The sequence below is a fragment of the Pseudophryne corroboree genome, chromosome 3 (assembly GCF_028390025.1).
Source record: "Pseudophryne corroboree isolate aPseCor3 chromosome 3, aPseCor3.hap2, whole genome shotgun sequence".
Lineage (NCBI taxonomy): Eukaryota > Metazoa > Chordata > Amphibia > Anura > Myobatrachidae > Pseudophryne > Pseudophryne corroboree.
Window position 1 is genome coordinate 699953890 of NC_086446.1, and position 23767 is coordinate 699977656.

The 23767-nt window shown below is 43.8% G+C and overlaps 1 protein-coding gene across 5 annotated transcripts in view; it reads left to right on the forward strand.

The window, feature by feature from the left end:
• LOC135056636 (exocyst complex component 6-like) overlaps nt 1-23767 on the forward strand; it is a 606161-nt gene that overhangs the window by 302104 nt on the left and 280290 nt on the right. For all 5 annotated transcript variants that reach the window (XM_063962052.1, XM_063962055.1, XM_063962057.1 and 2 more), the window contains exons 6-8: nt 14939-15143; nt 15348-15503; nt 16399-16467. In XM_063962052.1, coding sequence (XP_063818122.1) covers nt 14939-15143; nt 15348-15503; nt 16399-16467 — 430 coding nt within the window. The remainder of the gene's footprint in view (nt 1-14938; nt 15144-15347; nt 15504-16398; nt 16468-23767) is intronic.

Below are 23767 nucleotides of genomic sequence, written 5' to 3' on the forward strand. Positions count from 1 at the left end.
CCTGTTCTGACGCTTTGGCTCCACCTGAGTCTTTGGATGTTGTGCGTGCTTTAAAGATCTATGTTAGGCGCAAAGCTCGGGTCAGAAAGACGGATTCCTTATTCGTGCTTTATGATGCGCAGAAAAAGGGTTGTCCTGCTTCTAAGCAGACCATTGCTTGTTGGATTAGACTTACTATCCAACAGGCCTATGTGTCGGCAGCCTTACCTGTTCCTCGTTATCTGAAGGCCCACTCTACAAGGTCAGTGGGCTCTTCCTGGGTGGCTGCTCGTTGAGTCTTGGCCTTGCAACTATGCCGAGCGGCTACCTGGTCAGGGAAGAACACTTTTGTCAAATTCTACAAATTTGATACCCTGGCCAAAGAGGTTACCCAGTTTGGGCAGGTGATGCTGCAGCAGTCTCCGCACGTTCCTGCCCATTCTGGAAGCTTTGGGACATCCCACATTGTACTAAATCTATCCCTAATATCCCTTATGGATGCTAGAGAAAATAGGATTTTAAATACCTACCGGTAAATCCTTTTCTCACAGTCCATAAGGGATATTGGGCGCCCGCATCTGTGCGGTGACTTTCTGCAGGTTCTCTGGTGTTACCTGTTCCGCTGTTCCGGTTAATGTTACCAGCCGTTGCTGGCCCGGTTATGTTTTGGGTTGCTGGTGTGTAAATCTCACCACACTTCTTGTTGTTTTGTTCCCTCTCTGAAGTATGTCATTCAACTTCGGGCACTGTTTTACCTATAACTGACCTGTGGGAGGAGGCATAGAGGGGAGGAGCCAGCACACCCAGTTGAAGAAATTTAAAGTGCACTGGCTCCTTTGGACCCGTCTATACCCCATCGTACTAAATCTGTCCCCAATATTCCTTATGGACTACGAGAAAAGGATTAACTGGTAGGTATTTAAAATCCTATTTTTTACAACCTGGCAATAAATGACAAGATTGTATCACCGCTGAAACATTGGGAGTGTCATCTTGTATATATCAGCGTTTTGAGAGGAATAAAAGGGATGAGTAGCTGCCGGGGAGTACTGGTCCTTGTATTGCCATATTAGAGGATTTTGGGACAACTTCTGGTAAAATAGCTATAAAAAATCTTGACATTGACATTGTTAAAATTTACGGCACGTGCGGAATGTCGACAAATGCAGACATTCTGCACAGACCCGTAGCAGAGGATTAGGTTATGGGAGGGAAAATTAGGGTTAGGCTACATGAAGGGAGGTTAGGGTTAGGCTACAGTAGGGGAGGTTAGGGTTAGGCTACAGTAGGGGAGATTAGGGTTAGGCTACAGGAAGGGAGATTAGGGTTAGGCTACAGGAGGGGAGGTTAGGGTTAGGCTACAAGAGGGGAAGTTAGGGTTAGGCTGCGGGAGGGGAGGTTAGGGTTAGGCTGCGGGAGGGGAGATTAGGGTTAGGCTGCAGGAGGAGAGGTCAGGGTTAGGTTACAGAAAGGGAGGTTAGGGTTAGACTGTAGGAGGGGAGGTTAGGGTTTAGGCTACATTTAAGGAAGGTTAGGGTTAAGATAAAGGTAGGGAGATTAGGGTTAGGCTACAGGAAGGGAGGTTAGGGTTAGGTTACAGGAAGGGAGATTAGGGTTAGGCTGCGGGAGGGGAGGTTAGGGTTAGGCTGCAGGAGGGGAGGTTAGGGTTAGGCTACAGGAAGGGAGGTTAGGGTTAGGTTACAGGAAGGGAGATTAGGGTTAGGCTGCGGGAGGGGAGGTTAGGGTTAGGCTGCAGGAGGGGAAATTAGGGTTAGGCTACAGGAAGGGAGGTTAGGGTTAGGTTACAGGAAGGGAGATTAGGGTTAGGCTGCGGGAGGGGAGGTTAGGTTTAGGCTGCAGGAGGGGAGGTTCGGGTTAGGCTGCAGGAGGGGAGGTTAGGGTTAGGTTACAGAAAGGGAGGTTAGGGTTAGACTGTAGGAGGGGAGGTTAGGGTTTAGGCTACATTAAGGAAAATTAGGTTTAGGCTACAGGAAGGGAGGTTAGGGTTAGGTTACAGGAAGGGAGGTTATGGTTAGACTGCAGGAGAGGAGGTTAAGGGTTAGGCTGTTAGAAGGGAGGTTAAAGTTAGGCTATGGGAAGGGAGTTGGGGTTAGGCTGCATGATTGGTGGCTAGGGTTAGGCTACAGAAAAATTAGGTATAGGTTGTGGGAGAGGAGGTTAGGGTCATACTACGGGAAGGTTTGGCTGCGTGAGTGGTGGTTAGGTTTAGGCTGCGGATAGGGAGGTTAGGGTTAGAAGGGAAGCGGCTTAGGGTTATGGTTAGGCTATGGGAAGGGAGGCTAATTTTATGCTGCGGGAGGGGAGGTTAGGGTTAGGCTGCGGGAGTGGAGGTTAGACTATGAGAAGGGGCTTAGGGTTATGGTTAGGCTATGGGAAGGGAGACTAATTAATTTTACGCTGTGGGAGGGAAGGTTAGATTTAGGCTATGAGAGGGGAGGTGAGTGTTAGAGGTTAAGCATTCTTACTGCAATTGTTTGATCCATGTTTATCTGCACCCCCTACACCTATATCTTGTATTTTTTACACCTGGTAAAGTGTGACTAGATATACCAAACGCAACCGGAAAATATAAAATACGTTCCCATAAAAAGTATTCAAGGAAACCTGGCCAGTGAGCAAAGCAGGTCCTAAATGGCAGGGGCCCTTTCTGGGGGGTCTAAAAATCACCCCACCTCTTTCTGCCCATTTACCTAATTCCTGAAATTTTGTTTGTGCACAAGTGTGCCCATTCCCTGACTCCACTCAAACTACTTCAGTCTGCAGGTACTTTTGTGCAATGCCACCCATCATTCTTGGCATAAATCTGGGTGCATCTGTGCAGATTGTGGAGCGTGGCTTCACCAGTGGCATTTTGTGCCACGCCAGGTAAGTTTTGCGCTTCGCTTATGCTTTCATGAAAAACATTAAATAAAATGCGATGATTGTCCTCTATATATAAATGTACAGAACTCACAGAAATCTTTTTCATGTTCTCTTTTAAGTTGATTCATACATTTTTTAATTATGTAGGGGATAAGCGCATTGTTATATCATTCTTTGGGGACAATTCGAAGCCATGTGTACAGTGTCACCAGAACTATTGGGTTATAGCACTACATAACCAAAGCTTTACTCATTTATCCTCTCGCCCTCTGTCGTGGTGCATCGCACTCCAAATTTAATTTGCCCCCTTTGGCTGTTGGAACAGACTATCCCATCAATAAGTCTTCTTACCCTTTACCGCCTTGTATTCCACTTTCCCATCTCAATCTCCATCTAATGAAAATATGAACAGTATGCTATTCTTAGACTAGTCTATGGGAGCATAGGCATATCTACATGTCCACTTCTCCATTAATAAATCTGAAAGAAAAAAAAATTACTCTGAAAACTTTATTGTTTTCAGCATGTACACTGTTGCCAGTATAGAAGTGACCATAGTGGTTGCTCCCAGTCACTAAGGGTAGAAGGAACTCTAACATGGAGATTGTGGTGTTCTACCCCTTCGTAATCTTACCCCTTAGTACAAATTTGGCCATGTACATAAACACTTTTCTCTAATATATCTGGATTTGACAATGAGCAGATGTTGCATACAAATGGCCTAATTTGTTAAAACATAATGAAGGTTTCAGAAAAACCATTTTAAGTCAAACAGCATGAAACGTAATGAAAATATAATCATAGGAGATAGAATATTATCCTTTAATATTTGACACCATCTAAAACAATTTATGGAGCAGCAATAAATTAGATCCTTGGGGAGCACAGTTGGAATAGCGAAATAATGATCTCTTCCTAGTTCATTAATATCTACTTAATCTATCATAACACATTATAAATTAATTTACAGTGTAGACTTCAAGATAATTGACCTTGAACGTGTCCTTTTCCAGATCTAGAGACCAGCGGTGTAGTCCGTTTTTGGAGGGGTTTTTTTTTTTTCATTTCTTTTTTTAAAACTCCTCAAATTTCAAACTGCTTTTATAAAAGTTTGGTGTTTTCATATCTGTTTATTCAGTTTTTATATATTTGTATGTAAAAGGCAAATTTATAATTTATACAAATGAATGATATATATTTTTTGTAATTAATAGATATATCTAAATATAATCTATATAATTTTTTTGTAATTAATAGTAAAAATGCATATGTTTTATCAAAGAATATTTCCATGTTTATTTGGTTGTTTTTTTTAATTATGCTTCTCCCCCAGCAAAAATCTAATTACTGTTTGTTTGTTTGTTATTTAAATCTATTTAATAATATTTAGTCAGACTTTTTATTTGACTACTATACTTTGGCATGGTTGGACTAGCCCGCAGGGGCACAGGGGAAATCTAGGAAGGAGACGGAGCGTTGCAGGGGCCGAGTCGGCCGAACGGGGGCGTGATCACGGTGGCTGCGTGACATCACACGCAGCCGCCACGATTAGGAAGATGGCTGCGAGTCTCCTGCGACCGCAGCTAAACTGCGCCGGAAGGAGGCTTCTGCAGTTTCTGCTAACATGCAGAAATTTGCGAACGCTTCGCAATTTCTGCTTGTTGAAGTGGGGGAGGCTCCGGTCAGCATGCTGGGCGGCCCCCAGCATGCGATCCAAATTAGCAGAAATTGCTATCCTTACTTTCTCTATCGTCCTAAGTGGATGCTGGGGTTCCTGAAAGGACCATGGGGAATAGCGGCTCCGCAGGAGACAGGGCACAAAAAAGTAAAGCTTTACTAGGTCAGGTGGTGTGCACTGGCTCCTCCCCCTATGACCCTCCTCCAGACTCCAGTTAGATTTTGTGCCCGAACGAGAAGGGTGCAATCTAGGTGGCTCTCCTAAAGAGCTGCTTAGAGAAAGTTTAGTTTAGGTTTTTTTTCTTTACAGTGAGTCCTGCTGGCAACAGGATCACTGCAACGTGGGACTTAGGGGGAAAGTAGTAAACTCACCTGCATGCAGAGTGGATTTGCTGCTTGGCTACTGGACACCATTAGCTCCAGAGGGATCGAACACAGGCCCAGCCGTGGAGTCCGGTCCCGGAGCCGCGCCGCCGACCCCCTTGCAGATGCTGAAGCGTGAAGAGGTCCGGAAACCGGCGGCTGAAGACTCATCAGTCTTCATAAGGTAGCGCACAGCACTGCAGCTGTGCGCCATTTTCCCTCTCAGCACACTTCACTGGGCAGTCACTGAGGGTGCAGAGCGCTGGGGGGGGGCGCTCTGAGAGGCAAATATAAACCTTATACAAGGCTAAAAATACCTCACATATAGCCCATAGGGGCTATATGGAGATATTTAACCCCTGCCTGACTGGAAAAATAGCGGGAGAAGAACCCGCCGAAAAAGGGGCGGGGCCTATCTCCTCAGCACACGGCGCCATTTTCTGTCACAGCTCCGCTGGTCAGAACGGCTCCCAGGTCTCTCCCCTGCACTGCACTACAGAAACAGGGTAAAACAGAGAGGGGGGGCACATTAATGGCTATATATATATATATTAAAGCAGCTATAAGGGAGCACTTAATATAAGGATATCCCTTGTATATATAGCGCTTTGTGGTGTGTGCTGGCAGACTCTCCCTCTGTCTCCCCAAAAGGGCTAGTGGGTCCTGTCTTCATTAGAGCATTCCCTGTGAGTTTGCGGTGTGTGTCGGTACGTGGTGTCGACATGTATGAGGACGATATTGGTGTGGAGGCGGAGCAATTGCCAAATATGCAGATGTCACCCCCCAGGGGGTCGACACCAGAATGGATGCCTTTATTTGTGGAATTACGTGATGGTTTATCTTCCCTTAAACAGTCAGTTGAGGACATGAGGCGGCCGGACAATCAATTAATGCCTGTCCAGGCGCCTCAAACACCGTCAGGGGCTGTAAAACGCCCTTTGCCTCAGTCGGTCGACACAGACCCAGACACGGGCACTGATTCCAGTGACGACGGTAGAAATTCAAACGTATTTTCCAGTAGGGCCACACGTTATATGATTTTGGCAATGAAGGAGACGTTACATTTAGCTGATACTACAGATACCGTAAAACAGGGTATTATGTATGGTGTGAAAAAACTACAAACAGTTTTTCCTGAATCAGAAGAATTAAATGACGTGTGTGATGAAGCGTGGGTTGCTCCTGATAAAAAGTTGATAATTTCAAAAAAGTTATTGGCATTATACCCTTTCCCGCCAGAGGTTAGGGCGCGCTGGGAAACACCCCCTAAGGTGGACAAGGCGCTCACACGCTTATCCAAACAAGTGGCGTTACCCTCTCCTGAGACGGCCGCACTTAAGGATCCATCAGATAGAAAGATGGAAGTTATTCAAAAGAATATATACACACATGCAGGTGTTATACTACGACCAGCTATAGCAACTGCCTGGATGTGCAGTGCTGGAGTAGTTTGGTCAGAATCCCTGATTGAAAATATTGATACCCTAGATAGGGACAATGTTTTACTGTCGTTAGAACAAATAAAGGATGCATTTATCTATATGCGTGATGCACAGAGGGATATTTGCACACTGGCATCTCGGGTGAGTGCTATGTCCATTTCAGCCAGATGAGCCTTATGGACACGACAGTGGACACAAAACGTCACATGGAGGTTTTGCCGTATAAAGGGGAGGAGTTATTTGGAGTTGGTCTATCAGACTTGGTGGCCACGGCTACTGCCGGGAAATCCACTTTTTTACCTCAAGTCACTCCCCAACAGAGAAAGGCACCGACCTTTCAACCGCAGCCTTTTCGCTCCTACAAAAATAAGAGAGCAAAGGGCTTGTCGTACCTGCCACGAGGCAGAGGAAGAGGGAAGAGACACCAACAGGCAGCTCCTTCCCAGGAACAGAAGCCCTCCCTGGCTCCTGCAAAAACCTCAGCATGACGCTGGGGCCTCTCAAGCGGACTCGGGGACAGTGGGGGGCCGTCTCAAAAATTACAGCGCGCAGTGGGCTCACTCGCAGGTAGACCCCTGGATCCTACAGATAATATCTCAGGGGTACAGGTTGGAATTAGAGACGGATCCTCCTCATCGTTTCCTGAAGTCTGCCTTACCAACCGTCTCTTCCGAAAGGGAGAGGGTGTTGGAAGCCATTCACAAGCTGTACGCTCAGCAGGTGATAGTCAAAGTACCCCTATTACAACAAGGAAAGGGGTATTATTCCACTCTATTTGTGGTACCGAAGCCGGATGGCTCGGTAAGGCCTATTCTAAATCTGAAGTCCTTGAACCTCTACATAAAAAAGTTCAAGTTCAAGATGGAGTCACTCAGAGCAGTGATAGCGAACCTGGAAGAAGGGGACTTTATGGTATCCTTGGACATCAAGGATGCGTATCTACACGTTCCGATTTACCCCGCACACCAGGGGTACCTCAGGTTCATTGTTCAAAACTGTCACTATCAGTTTCAGACGCTGCCGTTCGGATTGTCCACGGCGCCTCGGGTCTTTACCAAGGTAATGGCCGAGATGATGATTCTTCTTCGAAGAAAAGGCGTATTAGTTATCCCATACTTGGACGATCTCCTAATAAGGGCAAGGTCCAGAGAACAGCTGGAGACAGCTTTAGCACTATCTCAAGAGGTGCTAAGACAACACGGGTGGATTCTGAATATTCCAAAATCCCATTTAATCCCGACAACTCGTCTGCTGTTCCTAGGAATGATTCTGGACACGGTTCAGAAAAAGGTTTTCCTTCCAGAGGAAAAAGCCAAGGAGTTATCCGATCTGGTCAGGAACCTCCTAAAACCAGGAAAAGTGTCAGTACATCAATGCACAAGAGTCCTGGGAAAAATGGTGGCTTCTTACGAAGCAATTCCATTCGGCAGATTCCATGCAAGAATATTCCAAAGGGATCTGTTGGACAAATGGTCAGGGTCGCATCTGCAGATGCACCTGCGAATAACCCTGTCACCAAAGACAAGGGTGTCACTTCTGTGGTGGTTGCAGAAGGCTCACCTATTAGAAGGCCGCAGATTCGGCATTCAGGATTGGATCCTGGTGACCACGGACGCCAGCCTGAGAGGCTGGGGAGCAGTCACACAAGGAAGAAACTTCCAGGGAGTATGGACGAGTCTGGAAAAGTCTCTTCACATAAACATTCTGGAACTAAGAGCAATCTACAATGCTCTAAGCCAGGCGGAACTTCTCCTGCAAGGAAAGCCGGTGTTGATTCAGTCGGACAACATCACGGCGGTCGCCCATGTAAACAGGCAGGGCGGCACAAGAAGCAGGAGTGCAATGGCAGAAGCTGCCAAGATTCTTCGCTGGGCGGAGAATCACGTGATAGCACTGTCAGCAGTGTTCATCCCGGGCGTGGACAACTGGGAAGCAGACTTCCTCAGCAGACACGATCTTCATCCGGGAGAGTGGGGTCTACATCCAGAAGTCTTCAACATGTTACTAGACCGTTGGGAAAGACCAATTGTAGACATGATGGCGTCTCGCCTCAACAAGAAACTGGACAAATATTGCGCCAGGTCAAGAGATCCACAGGCAATAGCTGTGGACGCACTGGTAACTCCTTGGGTGTACCAGTCAGTGTATGTGTTTCCTCCTCTGCCGCTCATACCAAAGGTATTGAAGATCATACGGCAAAGAAGAGTAAGAACAATACTAGTGGTTCCGGATTGGCCGAGAAGGACTTGGTATCCGGAACTTCAAGAGATGCTCACGGACGAACCGTGGCCTCTACCTCTGAGAAGGGACCTGCTACAGCAGGGTCCCTGTCTTTTTCAAGACTTACCGCGGCTGCGTTTGACGGCATGGCGGTTGAACGCCAGATCCTAAAAGGGAAAGGCATTCCAGAAGAAGTCATTCCTACCTTGATTAAGGCACGGAAGGAAGTCACCGTGAAACATTATCACCGCATTTGGCGAAAATATGTAGCGTGGTGCGAGGATCGGAGGGTTCCGACGGAGGAATTCCAACTGGGTCGTTTCCTACATTTCCTGCAATCAGGATTATCTATGGGTCTCAAATTGGGATCCATTAAGGTTCAAATTTCGGCCCTGTCAATATTCTTCCAAAAAGAATTGGCCTCTGTCCCTGAGGTCCAGACTTTTGTCAAGGGAGTACTGCATATACAGCCTCCTGTGGTGCCTCCGGTGGCACCGTGGGATCTAAATGTAGTTTTAGATTTCCTCAAATCCCATTGGTTTGAACCATTGAAAAAGGTGGATTTGAAATATCTCACATTGAAAGTGACTATGTTACTAGCCCTGGCCTCTGCCAGGAGAGTATCTAAATTGGCGGCTTTATCTTATAAAAGTCCTTATCTAATCTTCCATTCGGATAGGGCAGAACTGCGGACTCGTCCGCATTTTCTCCCTAAAGTGGTATCAGCATTTCATCTGAACCAACCTATTGTGGTGCCTGCGGCCACTAGCGACTTGGAGGACTCCAAGTTGTTGGACGTTGTCAGAGCCTTAAAAATATACATTGCAAGGACGGCTGGAGTCAGAAAATCTGACTCGCTGTTTATATTGTATGCACCCAACAAGTTGGGCGCACCTGCTTCTAAGCAGTCGATTGCTCGTTGGATTTGTAACACAATTCAACTTGCACATTCTGTGGCAGGCCTGCCACAGCCTAAAACTGTAAAAGCCCACTCCACAAGGAAGGTGGGCTCATCTTGGGCGGCTGCCCGAGGGGTCTCGGCATTACAACTCTGCCGAGCAGCTACGTGGTCGGGGGAGAACACGTTTGTAAAATTTTACAAATTTGATACCCTGGCAAAGGAGGACCTGGAGTTCTCTCATTCGGTGCTGCAGAGTCATCCGCACTCTCCCGCCCGTTTGGGAGCTTTGGTATAATCCCCATGGTCCTTTCAGGAACCCCAGCATCCACTTAGGACGATAGAGAAAATAAGAATTTACTTACCGATAATTCTATTTCTCGGAGTCCGTAGTGGATGCTGGGCGCCCATCCCAAGTGCGGATTATCTGCAATACTTGTACATAGTTATTGTTAACTAATTCGGGTTATTGTTAAGGAGCCATCTTTAAGAGGCCCTTTCTGTTGTCATACTGTTAACTGGGTTTAGATCACAAGTTGTACGGTGTGATTGGTGTGGCTGGTATGAGTCTTACCCGGGATTCAAAATGCCTCCCTTATTGTGTATGCTCGTCCGGGCACAGTACCTAACTGGAGTCTGGAGGAGGGTCATAGGGGGAGGAGCCAGTGCACACCACCTGACCTAGTAAAGCTTTACTTTTTTGTGCCCTGTCTCCTGCGGAGCCGCTATTCCCCATGGTCCTTTCAGGAACCCCAGCATCCACTACGGACTCCGAGAAATAGAATTATCGGTAAGTAAATTCTTATTTTGTATGCATTTCCGATCATCCGTCCAACGTTTCATCCTCAATAGTTCATTTTAAAATGACAACTTTGTGATGAGCTTAGGACAGATAAGCGTTTGGATTGGAATGATAAATCAATAGTGTGTACTCTTGAAATTGGATGTCCACAAGATTGTTTACCCTCTCTGAAAATCGCAAAATCGGTCAGATCTTGAGTGACATCATTCATGAATGTACCTATCATTAGAGAGTGCAGGTTGGGGGAAAGAGGATAAGGGCCCTGCCCATTAGATCTCACAGTTGGAAGGAAGGTAAATTGGGAGGTAAACTGGGAAGAGATAAGGAAGCAGGACACTATTCCAACTTAATGCATAGTCTACTTGCAAATTGTACCAGAGTACAGCACTAACTATACTTCTGGTTACATGAGGTGCAGTATAAGCTCGGGTAGAGGGTAATAAGATGAGGAAGATGTGGGAAACAGCACACGGAGGAGGGACAAGTATCTTTGTTTACTCTTAAAGAAGTTTAAGTAAGGACAATTTGAGTTCTTTTGTTTATTTACATAGCGCCATGGCTCGTTGTATGTTTTTCAGTCCTAACAGTTTTTGTATTTAAGAGAACCAAATCATTTAAAAAATAATTGTTAGCGGGTATGTATTTTTGCTGCAGTAGGCAATAGAAATAATGAATTTCCATCCCTTCTAGATGTGTTTGTACCAGGTATGAGCGACAACTTTCTACTTGTATTAAATGTCAAATACAAGAAATACAACATAAATCCTGACCTGCAAATGACCTACAAATTAAAAAAGACTGAAAGCTCCCATCCGAGCAGATGTTGAAAGGGCAAGGCCTTGAGCTGGAGATATATAATTAGCAAGGGGCTCAAGAATGGGTTTAAGTTGGATTATGCTAATTCTGATTTCAGTAACCGCATTGAAAAAGCTTCCAGATGAATCAACAGTGTTGTGATAAGCTGATTTGTATAATTTGAATAAAACCGTTTATATGATTTTAATGCCGTTATGGAATTATCTCCCAAGAGGTCACGCCATGTGGAGCTGCTCTATTGGAAATTGGATCAAAGAGTCTTGAAACTCATCTTTGGTATTCTAATTTACGGCTTACACCAACCCACACATTCACACGTTCACTGACCACGTTATTTATTTTAATATCTTGCCAGGTTTATCCTATTAACCGCATCCACTGCTGTGTGCCGAATAAAAAAAAAAAGCATTTGCATAGACATAGTTAGAGGTGCATAGCTTATTTATTCTATTTTTTTCAGTTTAAAGTAATACAGGGAAGTTTAAAGTAATACAGGGATAAGTGTTAGGTTTATGGGCTAGGTGAAATGTTTTAAAAGATTAGCATTTATTTTAACTGCAGTATTGGGGGAAGCTCTCGCATTCCAGATTGAGTTTATACAGTAAATGTTTCATCATTGCATGACGGTTTTTCACTTCACTCCGCTGTTGAGCTTTACTGGTAATTCCAGTATCACTCTTACTTGCACATGTTGCAAAAAAAAAAAAACGATCGAAATACCGATCGTCTCCCAGCGCAATGATGTCACTGCTTCCTGGTGAACTGAGAAGCCGACTTCTGCTCAGTCTCGGTTAAGCTGACATAGTGACTCTCTTCACTGGGGCTCATTTGTAAAGCACACCTTAGTGGCTACTGCAAAACTCCTTAGTAAAGTTTAGGTTGCAACCCGGGCGAATGACTACTCCAATCTCCGAAGGTGCTTAAGCAATCTACTGTAGGTGTTTTCAGCATCTGCAAAATCTGAAAAGGTGCGGTGTACAGTTATATAAATGACACAACAAAAGCCATCTACAGTACTGACCATCTTTTCATTAAGTAAGTTTCATTTTATTTCATAAAAATACATGTTTGTCACTGCATAGTGAACATTTCGCTCTTCAGGTATGACCCACAACTGTATAGGAAAGGATTCTACTTTTATTATGTCAAGAATCACATCTATCTGAAAACCTGCAGTGCATTGGAAATTTAATTAACATAGACTTTGATGACAATAAAGAATCTGCAGGGCCATCCAGCTTGCCTTTTTTGGTGTCTTTCCTCTTCTCTCTCCCCTTTAATGTTTTCTGTCTAAGCCAGGATGCAAATTTGCGATGACTTATACTTGCGAGAATTCTGCGAATGCACCGCACTAGTGCTGTCAAGCTAAATTGATAGTGGTAAAATCAAGGGAACAAAAAGCATAGGGTCTCCCTGAATGTTCCACAATCAGCTCTAGGATTTATTAAAACATATATAAAACACACACACAGCATAAATAAAGACCTTTATTGATAAAACATGACTCCAAACCTCATTCACCAATTTATTACTCCCCTAAATTCCATATGTCCCAACAGGCATTCATGTATTTGGCAGAGTAAAAAAATACTGTCATTGCTGCGTTCTAATTGGTCAGTCATTTTAATTGGATATTACCCCTTGTGGGCAGGTTACTACTATCCAATCAGAATGCAATACAGTCATGCGTTTTTGTTTTTTTCATGAAAAGATTTATTTATTCCTTGACTTTGAAATAGAGCCAGACGAGATAGCTGCAAACGAGGCTGCCTTGCTGGCCAGAGGCACATGTAATGTGGCGCATTTACAGTGAGTTGCAAAATCTCTTGCTATATGGAGACTTCAGCAATTGCAGCAAGGTCTAATTTATTTGGGCAACTTTGCAGCTTTTTTCTGTCAATTGTGTCCATCAATGTGCATCTCAGTGGAATTGTACCAATTAAAAAAAATAATTGTAGGCTATTACACTCCGCCCCCATCGCCCCCCTCCCCACCCCCATTCCTTCCTTATATCTTAACAACAGCTATAAGTTTGACTGATACATTCTTTCATTCCTTTTCTGTGTGCATCACACATGCTTGGTTCCTACTGCATAGATCTAATTTCTTTCTTTAACATAGTATATTGGGTGTCATTCCGAGTTGATCGCTCGCTAGCAACTTTTTACAGCGCTGTAATCAGATAGTCGCCGCCTATGGGAGAGTGTATTTTTGCTTTGCAAGTGTGCAAACGCTTTTGCAGCCGACGGCACAAAAAAGATTGTTGCAGTTTCTGAGTAGCTCTGGACTTACTCAGCCGCTGCGATCACTTCAGACTTTTTGGTCCCGGAATTGACGTCAGACACCCGCCCTGCAAATGCTTGAACACACCTGCGTTTTCCCAAACACTCCCAGAAAACGGTCAGTTGACACCCATAAACGCCCTCTTTCTGTCAATCACCTTGCAAAATCAGAGGCGAAGGGCCTGATAGTGAGTCACAGGTAGGTTCCAATGCGGGGGCACTCTGTGATTATTATGGAGCTGTGCATGCATTGCGGGGCTGCACATGCATCTTTGAGGCAAGCAATATTTGGTCATTTCTCTGCCTCCGCTGAATGGGCGTTACTGGGTGGCAATGGATGTTCAAACATAAGAGAGTCACCCCATGGGTGTATTGTGGGCACGCAGCCCATGTTATTAGCGATTCTGAGTCATGCATACTGTATACACAGTGTACGCCATTTATGCAGCATTATCTGCACCTAGCAATAGGGTAAGTGCCATTCAGTAATAGCGGCTGTGCTTGTGCATGAAAGGATGGGATTGGTGCATTTGCAAAGGTTTGATTCAGAATAAAGGGGTATAGTCTCATTAGCACTCTCTTGTCCAGATTTGGGACCACATTACGTGCGATTTAGAATTAGGCCTAAAATAAGCCCTATTACTTATTAAAACTTTTTTTTACTTAATTGTTCTGTAAATTTTCAATACATAGTGAACAGAATGTATTTTCTATATAAATCTGTTTGCTCAGGCAGCCATTAGGAGACAGTTGAGAAATCATGGGATAAACTGGCAGCATGGACGGTGTAATGGTTAACATTACTGCCTCACAGCACTGAGGTCTTGGGTTTGATTCCCACCATGGACCCAACTGTGTGAAGTTTCTATACTCTCCCCGTGCTTGCGTGGGTTTCCTCCAGTACTCCGGTTTCCTCCTGCACTTCAAAAATATACTGGTAGGTTAATTGGCTCCCAAAAAAAATAATTAAACCTAGTGTGTGTATGTACATGTCATAGGGAACATAGATTGTAAGCTCCACTGAGGCAGGGACTGATGTGAATGACCAAATATTCTCTGTAAAATGCAGTCTCCTTCCCTTCTATAGCCCATGTCAACCCTGCAGGGTTCTGGAGTCTCTGTAGATCCCAATAAACTTGGCTCCTCTGCTCAAATATATCAATAAAGCTGAGTGAATTCCATAAACAAATGACTGGAGTTCTACTGATGAAAATGGAGCGCCACCCATAGATGTATCAGGAGCACCTCACTGCCATTCTAGAACACTGGGTGAACACAGGTATTATATGGAGGGTGGTATTATAAAGAGGATGACGGTAAATTTTAATTATTTTGTTTAACGAGGTTTGTTCATGTCAATCATATTAGCAAGTGTGTTCAGCAAGATACTCTTAACTATATTATGAATTATTGTGTCCCTTTTAAATGGCTTTGTGACCTACTGCATGTCCGAGTCAACTGTGGTAATGTAGCATTTCTTAGTCATGAGGTATTTTGTCATTATTTCTTGTCTCATTGTGGATAGGAAACTGTGGACGTGTTTTCACACATTAACAGAATGTCTTTCCGTCATCAGGTATTACTCTGCCCTAAAGACCATGGACCAACTTGAACACCTTTATCTCCCCAAAGTGTCCCAGTATCGCTTCTGCCAGTTAATGGGTGAGACTCTCCCCAAATTACGAGAAGGAATCAAGGAGGTCTCTATGTCGGGTCTAAAAGACTTTCTAGAGAGTATCAGGAAACATTCTGACAAGATAGGCGAGACTGCAATGAAGCAAGTAAGTGTTAGTACTGCTGCCATGTCTTATCCAATGGAGGTCATACCAAGTGTACGTTCTCGTTAAAAGTATATACATACACAGTATAAATCTCTGAATCGGGCCCTGTATTATCTGGTAGTACACGTCACAAGTATACTTTACTCCTGTAATGTTTATCCACTTGCTTCTTGCTTTTTATTTTGCTTTCCCAATTAAACGCAGGCACAGCTACAGAAAACGTTCCATGTTGCACTACACAGACAGACTAATGTTGCATACAGAAAACCCATGTACATCATTAATGGCCATGTCTCGGAAGGGGAAAATGGAATTAAATCAGAAAGTCAAACACCGGAAGATGAGGAGCCAGAGGAAGAGGTATCTGTTATTTGCTAATGGTGCGAACACGGGCTTCACTAAATGTAAATGTGATCTTATTTGGAAGTAGAAAACACATACAGAGCTGCAGGACACTATTGGGGCCATTTCATAGGTGGAATTGGGTCTGTCTGATAAATTTGTATCGCGCTGTGTTAAAGTGTTCCCCACAGGAATGTGTTTCAAAGCAAAATGTTCAGACTTAAGCATTTCATGTGTATGAGTTGGCTACAAATGTGGATGATGGAATAACATGGATCTGGCCCAGTTCACATGAAGCTCATTGGGGCTAAACACACAAAGTGGCAGATCACTGTCTACAGCTAACTGTATTTCTGACCACTCCTGATCTTCCCCTAATTAATCTATGTTAGATGTTAATTGGGATGGCTGGTTATTGTAGCCCCGCTTACTAGCAGCTTTCCAGACACTATGGGGGGTATTCAGATAGCAGCGGGTTTTACCCTGCAGCTGATTGCCGGCTAAAATCCCTGTGGCACAGGGAAAGGCTATTCAATTAAATAGCCTTTTTCCTGCACCTAAAAAATGGGGTTTCTTGCATGGAAACCCACTGATTCTGCATAAACTGCGGAATTAATGTTTTTTTCTCAAGCGCAAATCCCTGATTTTGCTGTTTTTAACATGGACTTTACCTTACAGCTCATGGAGCCGTGCGTTTCTGTCTGACATCGGACATTCACGTGCGGGGTAATCCCCACTAACTGGATTGCTCCAGTGTGACAATTAGCCGCGGAGATAATTGAATATCTCTCTAAGCATCTGTGACTACGGTAACTAGGGGCAGCGCATGCATTAGAGGACCCTTGCAGGGCAGGGCTTTCATATGGAACCCATTTTTGTTCAGTGCACAATTTACATCTTCTGTTTTCCTTAGGTTCTAAGTGTCCAGGATTTAGTAGACTTCACACCTGTGTATCGCTGTCTTCACATTTATACAGTTCTGGTGAGTACAGCTCTGTGGACCAGAAGAATATGTTTCTTATCTGTCTCAGAATTACAAAGTGTAAAGAGAAATAATCAGCCACTAGCTGAGAATGCCACCAGATGGTTCTCTTAGAAAGCTGTGCCCAGTTATGTACAGTGATGGTGGTATATCCTAAAAGTAGTATTACACCCCCTAATACGGTGGGGTACAAAATGTCAATATTCAGAATGTGAACACTAAACTGTCAACATGGTCTGAATATCGACACAGATGTAATGTTGACTTGACATGTTGATTAAGTGGAGACAGATAAAGTACCAACCATTCAGCTTATAATAGCAGGAGCTGATTGGTTGGTACTTTGGACCTGATTCAGAGAGGACACAGATCGCTGCATACGTAGCCAGATCTGCGTCCATCTCCTCACATGCTGGGGGCCGCCCAGCACAATGCAAGCCCACCCAGCATTTGTGACAGGCCGCCTCCCAATGCGTCCACAATTAGATTGTGGATGCATCAAACTAAGGTTGACCCCTGGCTGTCAGGCAGTCAGACGCCATTTTTCAAATCGGAGCGGCTGTGTATGACGTCACGCAGCCGTCTGGAAAACCGTTACCGCCTTCGTCCAGCCTACCCCCCCATTGCTGCGTCGCCACTGTCAATCATCTTGTGACGCCTCCTTCCTGGGTGCGGCCGCAAGGAGAAGGGCCGCACACGCGCACTGTGGCCAGTGAGCAGACCAGATGGACATGGATGCGCTGCTCCGCCCATCTCTGAATCAGCCCCTTTATCTCTCTCCAACCTTTGATAAATCTCCCCTCTATATCTTTTATTGAAGCATATAAATCAAACTTCAGAACTTTCCGAAAGGGCTATTCTGCATGTGACACATGAAAGTAGCCACCTGGAATGGGTGGGTGAGTAGGACGTAAAAGGTTAATCTGAAATACAGGTAAATCCGGCTTGTTTATGAAGTTGACACAATTCAACAAACTTGTTTTAACTATCATAAACAGCATTTATTATGTAAAATGCCCTACAGTAAAGCTCTAAGTGTTGTACTTGTCAATTTTATAATTAGCTAATTTAAATATGATCACATTTATTCTTAAACTGACCTTTAAGTTGTGTTTTTATTGCACTTCAACCGCATCAGAACTGCAATATCCCTCCTTAATAGTCTCCCTGTGCTTCTCAATTGAGATTCTTGTGATCAGTCCTGTAACTTCCCAAGCGCCATAAATCTTCTCAGGCCCAGTTTCCTGTAATAAAATTTTTATAGTTGTGTCATAATGATAAAGAAGTTCAGGTTAGGAGGGAAATGCGAATTTCTAATGCAGAGCCTGCAAAGTTTGACTGGTTTGATATACTGTATCTTGGCTAAGAAAAGGGAACATTATGCAGCAGAATTGTACAAATCAAGTCCGCATCCGTGAAGATGTACAAGGTATAAATCTCAGACCTGTCATGTTATTTTCTTCAGGGAAAGCAAAAGCTGATGGGGATTTTCGGAACACTTTGCCACTCATTTAGGGCAGGGCAGAATAGTGCATCTATTATGAACATGCGTATTTTTTTGTCCATATTAAACTATTGCGTATCCCTGATTTGCGTCTGCAGAGGCAGAACTTGGAAGGGTGGAACATGTTAGAGCAAGCCAAGTACAGTAAAGTTACCTTTACATACATGCTCCTTGCGTAGTGGTAGAGACAACCGCAGACACTCCTGTTGGGATCTGTTGCAAGTTCTCAACCCAGGACTACAACAAGGACCTACACCAGAGGTTCCCAAATGCGGTCCTCAAGGCACCCCAACAGTCCTGGTTTTAAAAGTATCCATGCTTGGCCACAAGTGACTTAATAAGCACTTAGTCAATTTGATTTAACCATCTGTGCTGTGATATATATATATATATATATATATATATATACTCAAAACCTGGACTGTTGGGGTGCCTTGAGGAACGCGTTTGGGAACCTCTGACCTACACCAATCAGCCATAACATTAACGTCACTGACAGGTGAAGTGCTGAACATTTGAACATTCAGTTCTTGAAGTTGATGTATTACAGTGGTCAGGGAACAGGGGTAAATTACCCCAAATGGGGTATAAATTAAATTCCTGAGGGTAATGGACGGTCGTGCTCACGAAAAACAGCCCCATCCAGCACCGTCCGGCAAGCGATGTGATGTGCTGATGTCACACGCGCTCCCTGCTGCCCGCCCTGCATGTGCTCCTGGCTGCCCACTGCTATGTTCCTGGCCGCGGTGTGACGTGCTGACGTTACACCGCGCTCCCTCATGCCCGTCTGTCCTGTCCTCCCGCCCGCGGCCCGCCAAACCCACACAAACTTGAAGTGTTCTGTGGCTGACCGCTGACGGAGTTTCGCACGATCAGACAGTGGCCCACATAACAGTGGGAAATTCCCACTGACATTACTGAGGTGAGGATGTGACCATCTGTCTCTTTAAAGTCGTGTCTACTCCCCCTTTCTGATAACATGCTGCATTCATCTTGCCATCAATTTTGACCAAGTTTCCAGTGCCTTTGTAGCTCACACATCCCCAAAACATCAGCGATCCTTCTCCGTGTTTCACAGTAAGAATGGTGTACCTTTCATCATAGGCCTTGTTGACTCCTCTCCAAATGTAACGTTTATGGTTGTGGCCAAAAAGTTCAATTTTGGTCTCATCACTCCAAATGACTTTGTTCCATAAGTTTTGAGGCTTGTCTCTGTGCTGTTTGGAGTATTGTAAGTGGGATGCTTTGTGGCATTTGCGTAGTAATGGCTTTCTTCTGGCGACTCGACCATGCAGCCCATTTTTCTTCAAATGCCTCCTTATTGTGCATCTTGAAACAACCACACCACTTTTTTTCAGAGAGTCCTGTATTTCAGCTGAAGTTATTTGTGGATTTTTCTTTGCATCCCAAACAATTTTCCTGGCAGTTGTGGCTGAAATTTTTGTTGGTCTACCTGACCGTGATTTGGTTTCCACAGAATCCCTCATTTTCCACTTCTTAATTAGAGTTTGAACACTGCTGATTGGCATTCTCAATTGCTTGGATATCTTTTTATATCCCTTTTCTGTTTTGTACAGTTCAATTACCTTTTTCCGCAGATCCTTTGACAATTCTTTTGCTTTCCCCGTGACTCGGAATCCAGACATGTCAGTGCAGCACTGGATGAAAGATGCAAGGGTCTTTCGGGAGTCCAGAAACTCACTGACCTTTTATACCAACACTCTGATTACAAGCAAACAGATCACAGGTGAGGATGGTTACCTTTAGTAGCCATTCAAACCAATGTGTGTCAACCTTTGTGCATTTTATCAGGCCAAAATCTCCAGGGTATGTTAACTTTTGATCAGGGTCATTTGGGTAGTTTCTGTTGTCATTATGATTTAAAAAGAGTAAACACAGTTGTTTGACAATAAATGGCTTCACCCAACCACTAACCATGAGTGAAAGAAAAGTTTGTGAGTTATCATTCATATTCTCTGACAAATGGCCAGAAAATCACAAATTCTGCTAGGGTATATAAACTTATGAGCACAACTGTGTGTGTGTGTGTGTGTGTGTGTGTGTATATATATATATATATATATATATATATATACATACTGTACATACAGTATCTCAGAAATGCCATATAAACAGGGATAACCAGTATATATGCACAATAATATATGATTTCCTTCCTTTCAAATCAAGGGGGTAACGTCGGCGTATCTAAATATATTTTGGGGTAAAAGGTAAAAAAGTTCCCTGACCCCTGATGTATTGGAAGCTGGGATAATGGGCAAGCGTAAGGATCTGAGCGACTTGGACAAGGGCCAAATTGTGAGGGCTAGATTATCTGGGCCAGAGCATCTCTAAAATGTCAGGTCTTATGGGGTGTTCCTGGTATCCAATGGTTAGTACCATTGTTGCAGACCAAGTACTCCCCTTCATGGCAGCGGTGTTCCCTGATGGCAATGGCTTCTTTCAGCAGGTTAATGCTCCCTGCCACATTGCAAAAACTGTTCATGAATGGTTTGAGAAACATTATTGAGTAAATAAATTGATTTAAAAACTTCTATGGCCGTTATTAATCAGGAAGGGGGGGGGGGGGGGGGGGGGGGTGCTAGAAGTTCTGAACCAAGTCTCAATACTCTTGCCCTAAGATAGGAATTTTGCCCTACTTTTCCACCTGCTAAGGGGCTGCGAACAAAAAGCTGTATTAAATCCCATTGAGAACCAAGCTAAGTTAACCCAGCTTTTTAATTGAATAGCATAAAACCTGTGGCCAGCCGCGTGAACGATTGTCTCAGCTAATTGAATTTAGGCCTTTAGAATTAAGCGGAATCAGCTGAGTACTGTTCAGCTGCCACTGGATTAAAATACTGGTAGATTTCGGAGATTTGGTGTGTCGGTAAAATAAAAAGTACGCTTTTACTGGGAAAACCATTCATAATAAATACAGTCCATAATAGTGAAAGGACATACCATTGAGCCAAATGATTATTTATTAATGAATTCATATCTAAAATACATTAGAACAGGAGCATTTTACATGCTCTGATTAAGCTCACATGTGACTCTTCCTTATAGTTGATGATGTGAAACTTTTTGCTTCCTTCTGAGGTGCAAAACCTTGTGTATTGATCACAAGTACAACATGTGCTACAGGGGGACATGTACAAGAGGCCTTGGAGAGAGATAAAGTGGAGAAGTTGCAGAAAGCACCCAATCCACTTCTGTCCTTTATCTAAAGTAGCACAGTCCTTGAAATGACAGGCACTGATTGGTAGCTTTGAGAAACTTCTCCACTTTATCTCTCTCCCAGGCTTGATACATCCCACCCAATATTTCTCTATTAGGTAAACTATGTCGCTATTATGACTAGTGCAAAATGATGGTAATGCTGCAGCCAATGTGCTGTTTATTGAGGCGCCCACTGGCTGAAGCTGTAGTTTGCCGTAGTGCGCAAAAAGGCGCTCTATCGTGCAGACATTGGCCTATGGTTGTTCAGAATGTCTGATGACACTGACGCCGACACGCTCACCAAATCAAGACCCCCCCCGTCACCACCCAAAAACGTCTATCAGACTATGCTGTTCCGATTTGGGTCCATCAGTAAGGACCATCAGGACGCATGTGTATATGTAAAACATTGGGCACTTGCGGTCTCTGTATCAGATGCACATTCTTTTAACAAAAACATATGATGATTGGAAAGACATTGTGGTTTATACTATTCATCATTAGCAGTTTGCTATTTTTTTTTTTATTTCCTATCCCATTTAACTTCAAGTTTTCCTAATATTATTAGCAGATAACATGTACGTTTTTGTCAAAATCGAGATTTTTTTTCCATTATCATCAATATACAATATCACTTACTTACAAAGCCCTCACCCACTCCTCTCCCATTTACATCTCTGACATTATCTCCTCTTTACTCTCCTCTTCGCTCTGCTAATGCACGCCAACTCTCCTGTCTTCTGATTACTTCCTCCCACTTCTACCTCCAAGATTTTTCACATGCTGCTCCCTTACTCTGGAATTCTCTACCTATCCCACTCAGACTCTCCACCTCCCTACAGAACTTCAAACGGGCTTTCAAGGCCCACTTCTTTACCAAACCCAGCCAAATCTCATCCTAACACTCTGTCCCACGCTCTGTCTACCCCATCTGTGTCACCACTGTCTGACTGCCCCTCCCCTTTAGAATGTAAGCTCTCACGAGTAGGGCCCTCTTCCCTCATGTTATTATCCTTTTCTTACTTTAATAATCCTCAACTGCCCAGATTCTGCAATTCTCGGCCACCTTGATACTTATCTCAGTGTCGTCTACTGATGTAGTTATGCTTCGCTACCCTGTACTTGTCATATATTGTCTTCAACTGTAAGTCACTGTTTTCCTGGTTTGATTATGTGCATATGTACTCTGTATTTGGGCACTGCGAAACCCTTGTGACGCCTTATAAATAAAGGATAATAATAATATTCATTAAATCTTGCGATAATAAAAACGTACGTTGGTGTGTATGTCTCTAGTGGTCTTTATATTAGTTGGAATGTTCTATATTATCCTGATTCCCAAATCACGAGCATAGTACGCTTCGCCAAAGAAGTAAATAAACTGATGCTATGAGGAATGTTGTTTCTTATACAAGCCGGACTGCTAAGTCTTTTGTAAGGAGCTTCTTATTACCATTCCAGTTAATTGTTTTTCCAAAATGGTGGTAAAATCTGTTTAAATAGGTTTATTGGCTGGTGTATGAGCTAAGTGCTTAACCTTGTTTTTTGTGAGTTGTTACTTTAGCTTGCTGCTACGTTACCTCTCCTCGTGTCTCTTATTGTGCTCCTGGCTCGGAAGGGGGGATTGTTGGTATCAAGTAATGGAATGTTAAGTAACTGTGACCCAGCGATAACCTCATGCCCCTAAAAAAAAAAAAAAAAAATCAAAATGCTAAGCTGCTTTATTCTTCTTGCATACAAATGACGTTGTATTCAGTAGGTAGATGAGACGCTCGTGGTGCACTGGTTTCAAACGCACAGATGGGTCTCTCTGAATGGCTCTTCTTAATGAGATCACCGGGATGTCACTTGAGTTGCTTACAGTAGACAATTTTCTGTAATAAGAGTAGAAAATGTGTGTACAAATAAAAAATAAAAATGGAATCCCCTGTAGGTGTATTTAATAAATCATGTTTTGTTGTGTGATGCTTTTCCTTGTGTTCCGTGTTGCTGGTGGTCTTCTTAGCTTATATTTTTGTTTTCAAATGTCATGTGGATTGACCGATTTTGTAATCCTTGTTAATAAAGAAACGACTGGCTTTTTGAATGTTTCTGATCTACAGTAATCAATAACAAGAATTATTTTCATATTTGCCCTAGATCAGGGTCTGTCCACCTTCTTCTAACCAAGTATACTTAATGTCTATCACATGCCCCGATATCTGTAAATGTCATGCCCTGCACATCTTGTATTCTTCTGGAATTGTTGCCAGACTTACTGTATGTTAATTAATATTTTTCTTTGTGTCAGCAAAAGATGTAAAGGTCTATGGGGGTCATTCAGACCTGATCGTAGATGTGCTAAATTTAGCACATCTACGATCAGCTTCCCTGACATGCATGGGGACGCCCAGCACAGGGCTAGTCCGCCCCGCATGTCAGGCCCTGCCTCGTGCACAAGTACAAAAGCATTGCACGGCGGCGATGCTTTTGTACTTGAAGAGTAGCTCCCTACCAGCGCGAGGGTCGCAGCGTGTAGCGTGTAACGTCATGCAGCCGCCGCGGCCCGCTCTCCCAAAGGTCCGGGCACGCTTG